Source organism: Penaeus japonicus, unplaced genomic scaffold (genome assembly GCF_977035675.1).
Source record: "Penaeus japonicus unplaced genomic scaffold, GWHDUDI00000001_assembly GWHDUDI00000029, whole genome shotgun sequence".
Taxonomy (NCBI): domain Eukaryota; kingdom Metazoa; phylum Arthropoda; class Malacostraca; order Decapoda; family Penaeidae; genus Penaeus; species Penaeus japonicus.
The window spans coordinates 2,841,184-2,848,683 of NW_028234431.1; the positions used below are offsets into that span (position 1 = coordinate 2,841,184).

General features: G+C 40.1%; 1 protein-coding gene across 1 annotated transcript in view; it reads right to left on the reverse strand.

Annotated features, from left to right (window-relative positions):
• The window catches only part of LOC122261831 (prolyl endopeptidase FAP), a 180,962-nt gene that overhangs the window by 612 nt on the left and 172,850 nt on the right, over positions 1-7,500 (reverse strand). Inside the window, exons 17-18 of the mRNA XM_086554464.1 lie at positions 6,562-6,767; positions 1-1,968 (exon numbers count right to left, since the gene is read on the reverse strand). The exon at positions 1-1,968 is cut by the window's left edge and continues 612 nt beyond it. Coding sequence (XP_086410590.1) covers positions 1,849-1,968; positions 6,562-6,767 — 326 coding nt within the window. The 3' untranslated portion in view covers positions 1-1,848. The remainder of the gene's footprint in view (positions 1,969-6,561; positions 6,768-7,500) is intronic.

Consider the following 7,500-nt stretch of genomic DNA (forward strand, 5'->3'; position numbering starts at 1 on the left):
TACGATAACCTGTAGCCAGTATGTAGAAGCTGTTGATGTTGTTCCGAGGTGAACCTTACCTTAGGAAAGTACCTACATTACGCCATAACACTGTACACCTACATAGACCATAGCTCTTGTCGGGATAACAGGACTATTCAGGGGAAACAATATGTTAACAAATGTACTTTACTGTAATAGATATATATGTACATAATTTGATATTGTACAACACTGTACAAAAGATACTGCTATAAGCAATATCCTAAGACCCTGATTCCATTCTATCTACATAATACAGTAGTAGTCACCATTAGAAAAAAACACTAAGGGACTACTTCCTAACGATAAAAAAACGAATGTTTATCGGCAGCAGCAATGCAAAGAAGATATCTGACTGAGGATGAATTCTAGAAGTTCCTGAGGAGAAACCTAGATGAACCCAGCCAGTTGGATTAAAGACCTTAAACCTTTTCTTTTTCTTTCGTCAAAAAACAAACAAACAAACAGTCTCTCGATTTAACAGCACATGAGCGCAACATTCCTATTTTGCCTTTCTTCTGTCTTCATCTGGTAGAAATAATGTACATGCGAATAAGAGAGGAATTTTTTTTCTTCTTCTTCCTCTTTGGAACAATTGCGGAATACAAAAAAAACGATAACTTGTTCGAGGGGTAAAATCTACTATAGGTCTACCTTGTACCGCAGTTCTAGTGGCTGGAGACACACGGCTGTCCTCACATCATTACCAGTAACACAGTGACGCGGAGAGCACCAACACATCAGAAGCTGCCACTGCACGCGCTCGAGTATGGCGCTGAAACGAAAGCTCTTCCACCCATACAGGTCTTGTCTACACTTACAGGTTAGGAGATACACTGACGTCGGCCCGGGGAAGCACCACAGAAGGACTCAAGAGGCCGTGTCGCTCTCTCTCTGTGGCACTTTCTCGCAGGACCTCTGGGAAGCAGGCATACCATGGTTCTCACGCGTTCGACGATCTCGAAAGGGATTTTCAGCCAAAGGCAAAAGGGTCCTTGGAGTTAGGAGGAGGACCTTGAGTTTCGCGTTTGAAAGAGGATTAGAAAAGAGGGAAGGCCGAGCTTTTTTGGATTGGGCCGTGATGAGTGAGATAGATTTCATTCGGTGAATTACGAAAAAGGATCCATTTTTTTTTCTTTCTTTCTTATAAAAAGGAACATGCACACGTAAATACGATGGAGTCGGAACTACGGAGGCGATGCAATACTGTGGTGGGGGGGTGGGGGGGAGGTTGAGAAAAAGCGAAATACTAAGAAACCAAAATACCAAAAATCAACAACAACGTTAACTAGGGGGACATGAGTGAGTAACCATCAATAACAAATGAAGTTCTTAACAACGCAGTTCAAGTTGGCATAACGACACTTGTGGGACCTGCCTTCGCCAGCCAGGCTCTTCGCCTCCACTCGCCACGCAAGGAAGAAGGCCACGACGGCCTGGCGAGATGACATTTCTTGAGGCTCGAGGGGGAGCTGTGACGCCTCACCGGTGGCTCAAAGGCCCAGCTCTACCACTCTGCAAGGATTGTCGTGACGTGACTCGCCTCGTCAGTAATGAAAGAAGACTCAAACCCCACACGTCCTGAACGCCTCACCCACCAGTCCAGGACTCATCGGGGGAGAGAGAGGGACCGCAACGAGGAGTATCCTACCTCCTACGACTCAGACTCGCGAGGAGGAGGGAAGGAAGGAGATGGAGAGGAAGGGAAGGAGGGCGTTTACAAGATGAACAATGATTATTGCTACTGAAAGGCTCCTCTTCACCCGTAATTACTCGACAGAACGCGAGCGCTCGTGGAACACCAGTGGCGCGGGTTCTGTAGGCCGCTCACTCGTTCTCCTGCTCGTACACCAGGGGGTCATGAAGGCAGCTGAAGAAGAACGACTTGAAGGCATTGATGAGGTGGTAGCGGTTGAGGTCGAGCATGTAGTCGTCGTCCGTGTATACCTGCGGAGAGGGAAACGGGGAGGTCGTTGATAAGCAGGTTTTTGGAATACGTATAGGCCTACTTGGCATTCCTGATCGTCATACGGCACCGATTTCAGTGTAAGATGTACTGTGAATCCGACATTTTTTTTTTTTTTTTTGGAAGGGGGGGGGGGTGAAGGAGTCCTCAAAATACATTCAAACTGATAAGCTTTGAAAAAAAAGTCGAAACGAATAAGAAAATTAGGATTGCAGACATTTTCCAGATCATGAGGTTTTCTGAAAGGCGGTCTTAGGTGAGCCATTTTAAACTCAAAGCCGCCATATCTGACACATTTCATAATCAGGTTATTTTTTCCCGGTTTGAATTATGAAACAGGAATACTTGCTTTATAAAAATCCAGATTGTCGGTATCTGACACTAAATTATCATTAACGAACAGTCCAAACGAGGGCGTGGGATTTTAGAAAAGAGTGAAGTACCTGTGGTGGAAAATGGGTTAGATTCCTACAGTTCTCAAAGAGATAGGCCTACTTTTGACTCCCAACTGCGTATTTTACAACCTAGGAAGAAGAACACCAATTTTCGAAATAAGGTCTGGCGAACGCTGAAAACATAAACTGGACTTCAGTCAAAAAATATGTTACCTCATCTATTAAGAATACATTATTAATGTCAGAACAAAAGTTAGATAGGATTTATAGCTAAAATGACCTTCACATGGAATATTTAGAAAACCTAGCAATAGGCCCTGCATTATGAAAGTGAGTGTGATTTTAAACAGAAAATATAATAGCAAAGCTCAACGGAAACATATATAGAGATTCCATATATAATACATATGAAGCATTGATAAGCAGAAAGGAAAAATGTCTAGCTACAACCTCGTCAATGCTCTTTACTGTAGAAAAAGGGGAGCACTGCTAAAGAAATACATCATGAATACAGCATACATATACATAAGCACATATTACAATGTTCTATTTATGAGTTTATACTAATAATCCCCTACTAGTGAATCTAAGACAGTCTAGGCCATGCCAGACTTTAGAAAATACTGACAGATTCATCCGCAGAAAATTCACCGTAGAAAAAAGTCTCCAAACTGGACTCCTCGTTGTAAAAAGACACATTTACACATCTCCCTATGGGGGAAAAAGACCTTGTACATCGCTATACACAACTAAAGACTCACGTTCAATAGAAAACGGATCTCGGGGCTATTCTACTTCGATCTACCACGCCCAAGACGTCAAAAAAAAGTCCCATCGGCTCTTCTTTGGGAATGTTGAGTCTCCGTGTTACATCCCAAAGCCCCCATCCCCCCACCCACCACCCCACCCCCGAAAACAAAAACAAAAACAAAAACAAAGGACCGGAAAAAGCAAGGAGCAAAGGAACCACTGTGAAGGAACCACTTTGAAGGAACCACTTCGAAGGAACCACTTTGAAGGAACCACTTCGAAGGAACTACTTTGACCTCCGCTCACTGCCGCGTCCTCCCGAGCGTTCTTCCTCAAAGAGTTCCTTCGAGGCACCGTTTATCCAACACGAACTCGGACAGGAGCGAGTGGAAGTGGTGTTCGGCGGGAGAGAGAGAATAGGACGCGTCCGTGTAAACCTAAAAGGGGGAAGACTTACACTGGCCTGGTTGTCCGCATGCGGTTAGGGGACTGGAAAAGATATCATAATGTGATGGCAAACATGATCAAGTGTTTGAAGTGTTTAAAGAAGTGTTTGAAGTGTTTAAAGAAGTGTTTGAAGTGTTTAAAGAAGTGTTTGAAGTGTTTAAAGAAGTGTTTGAAGTGTTTAAAGAAGTGTTTGAAGTGTTTAAAGAAGTGTTTGAAGTGTTTAAAGAAGTGTTTGAAGTGTTTAAAGAAGTGTTTGGAGTGTTTAAAGAAGTGTTTGATGTGTTTAAAGAAGTGTTTGGAGTGTTTAAAGAAGTGTTTGATGTGTTTGAAGTGTTTAAAGAAGTGTTTGAAGTGTTTAAAAAAGTTTGAAGTGTTTAAAGAAGTGTTTGAAGTGTTTGAAGTGTTTAAAGAAGTGTTTGAAGTGTTTAAAGATGTGTTTAAAAAGTGTTTAAAGAAGTGTTTGAAGTGTTTAAAGAAGTGTTTGAAGTGTTTGAAGAAGTGTTTGAAGTGTTTAAAGAAGTGTTTGAAGTGTTTAAAGATGTGTTTAAAAAGTGTTTAAAGAAGTGTTTGAAGTGTTTAAAGAAGTGTTTGAAGTGTTTAAAGAAGTGTTTGAAGTGTTTAAAGAAGTGTTTGAAGTGTTTAAAGAAGTGTTTGAAGTGTTTAAAGAAGTGTTTGAAGTGTTTGAAGAAGTGTTTGAAGTGTTTGAAGAAGTGTTTGATGTGTTTAAAGAAGTGTTTGATGTGTTTAAAGAAGTGTTTGAAGTGTTTAAAGAAGTGTTTAAAGAAGTGTTTGAAGTGTTTAAAGAAGTGTTTGAAGTGTTTAAAGAAGTGTTTGAAGTGTTTAAAGAAGTGTTTGAAGTGTTTGAAGAAGTGTTTGATGTGTTTAAAGAAGTGTTTGATGTGTTTAAAGAAGTGTTTGAAGTGTTTAAAGAAGTGTTTAAAGAAGTGTTTGAAGTGTTTAAAGAAGTGTTTGAAGTGTTTAAAGAAGTGTTTAAAGAACTGTTTAAAGAAGTGTTTGAAGTGTTTAAAGAAGTGTTTGAAGTGTTTAAAGAAGTGTTTGAAGTGTTTGAAGAAGTGTTTGAAGTGTTTAAAGAAGTGTTTGAAGTGTTTAATGAAGTGTTTGAAGTGTTCAATGAAGTGTTTGAAGTGTTTAAAGAAGTGTTTGAAGTGTTTGAAGTGTTTGAAGTGTTTAAAGAAGTGTTTGAAGTGTTTAAAGAAGTGTTTAAAGAAGTGTTTGAAGTGTTTAAAGAAGTGTTTAAAGAAGTGTTTGAAGTGTTTAAAGAAATGTTTAAAGAAGTGTTTGAAGTGTTTGAAGAAGTGTTTGAAGTGTTTGAAGAAGTGTTTGAAGTATTTAAAGAAGTGTTTGAAGTGTTTAAAGAAGTGCTTGAAGTGTTTAAAGAAGTGTTTGAAGTGTTTAAAGAAGTGTTTGAAGTGTTTGAAGCTCGGTGGGAAGGTCACAGTGCAAGTTGTGACGTAAGGAACAGGTGAAGTAAAGGTATTTAAACAGTAGGTTGGTGTGTCTTTTTTCAGAAAAAAGGAAAAGATTAGGGAGTTGATGGAGAAGAGGTGAATGAATGGGAAATTCACGAAGAAAATGAATATGAATGAGAAACGTATACATAAATTAAAAATGCTGCAGTATATGTGAGCCTAAAATCTCTAAATGAAGTAAAAGCTTAAAATCTGGGTTCTTCTGCTTTACATGCATATACGTATGCATATGTATACATACAGACATGCATAGATATACATACATACATACATATATACATACATACATGCATACATACATATATATATATATATGTGTGTGTGTGTGTGTGTGTGTGTATGTGTGTGTGTGTGTGTGTGTGTGTGTGTGTGTGTGTGTGTTGTGTGTGTGTGTGTGTGTGTGTGTGTGTGTGTGTGTTTATGTGTGTATGTGTACATATGTGTATAATATATATATATATATATATATATATATATATATATATATATATATATATATATATATATATATATATATATATATATATACACACATATATATATATATATATATAAATATATATATATATATATATATATATATATATATATATATATATATATACATACACACACACACACACACATACACACACATATGTATACATACATATGTGAATATATTTACATAAATTAGATTTAAGAAAATATAATCAAATATGCAAATCAATACCTACAATCAAAGCCAGACAAAATAGAGGAAATAGAATAAAAGAAATAAAGGAAATAAACAAAGGGAAATAAATATATGATCAAATAAAGAAGTAGATAATCATCTGAAATAATAAAAGACCATTTTAATATATGAACACACGCACACACATATAGTTAGATGAATAAATAAATAGATACATAGACAAACAAACAGACAGACAGATAAATATATATAGAGAGAAAGACAAAAAGAACGAGAAAGAGTAATTAGACAAATAAAAAAAAAATTGTATGAAAAAACAACAAAACACATTAATAAGAATGATGAAGCCGAAAGGGAAGAACGACACCAGATACGAACGACCCCCAAGTAAGAACGACACTAGGTAAGATGACCCCAAGTAAGATGACCCCAAGTAAGAACGACCCCAGATAATATGACCCCAAGTAAGAACGACATGAAGTTAGAACGACCCCAGATAAGAACGACACTAGGTAAAACGACTCCTAGTAAGAACGACCCCAAGAAGAACGTTCAAAGGTAAGACGACCCCAAGTAGCACGACCCCAAGGAACACGACCCCAGGTAACACGACCCAGGCTGAAACGACCCCAGATAAAAACGACACCATGTAAGAACGACCCCAGGTAATAACAACCCCAGATAAAAACGACACCATGTAAGAATGCCCCCAGGTAACACGACCCAGGCTGAAACGACCCCAGATAAGAACAACCCCAAGTAAAAACAACCCCAGATAAGACCGACCCCACAACGACCCCGGCGACGACGACCTACCACATGGGTGAAATAGGACCCCTCGGCGATGAAGGAGTGCGCCAGCAGGAAGGCGTGGTGAGCTGCAGGATCTCTCGTGCCGTGGGCGAGGAGGACGCGGTTACTCCCGAGGTCAGGGGCAAGGCGGGTCAGGTCACTGTCCTCGTAGCGGCGTCCGGCCCCCTCGCTGTCCTCCGCTCCTAGGAGGCGCTCGGCCCAGAAGGAGCCTGTGGAGGGGCGGATAGGGGAAGGGCGGAGGAAAGGGGAGGGGGGAGGGGGAGAAATAAGAAGGTGGGTAGAAGATGAGGAGTGGGGGGGGAGGAAGGTAAGAAGGATTGTGGAGGGGCGGAGGGGAGGAGGGGGGGAGGAGAAAAAAAGAAGGCGAGAAGAAGGGTTATGGAGGGGGAGGGGAGGGGGGAGGAAGGTGAGAAGAAAGTACGAAGGGATGTGGAGGGGCGGAGGGGGAGGAGGGGAGGAAGGTGAGAAGAAGGTGAAAAGAAGGGTTATGGAGGGGGGGAAGGGAGGAAGGAGAAAAAGAAGTATGTGAAAAGGGGGATTGAAGAGTGGGGTGGCATAGGGAGAGGAAGGAGAAAAAAGAAGGTGAGGAAAAGGTGAGAAGAAGGGTTATGGAAGGAGGGAGGGGAGGGGGGAGGAGAATGGAGAAAAAGAAGTAGGTGAGAAGGGTGATTGAGGAATGGGGTAGGGAGATGGAGGTGTGGGAAGAGAGGGGGGGGGGGGTATTTGTAAATCATATGGCTTTCCGTGTTTCTGAATTAAGTGCTAATTTATTTCATGTTTTATTATTGATTAATATTGAAGTGCTAAAAGTTATGGTTACATGCCAGTAGACAAAAATCTTTAGTATGTGATTACGTACCTACTAATAAAGAAATGAATTGTAAATATTCCTATAAAGTCCATTTTATTTTTTATTAAACGAATACAAAACAAAATTCTGAT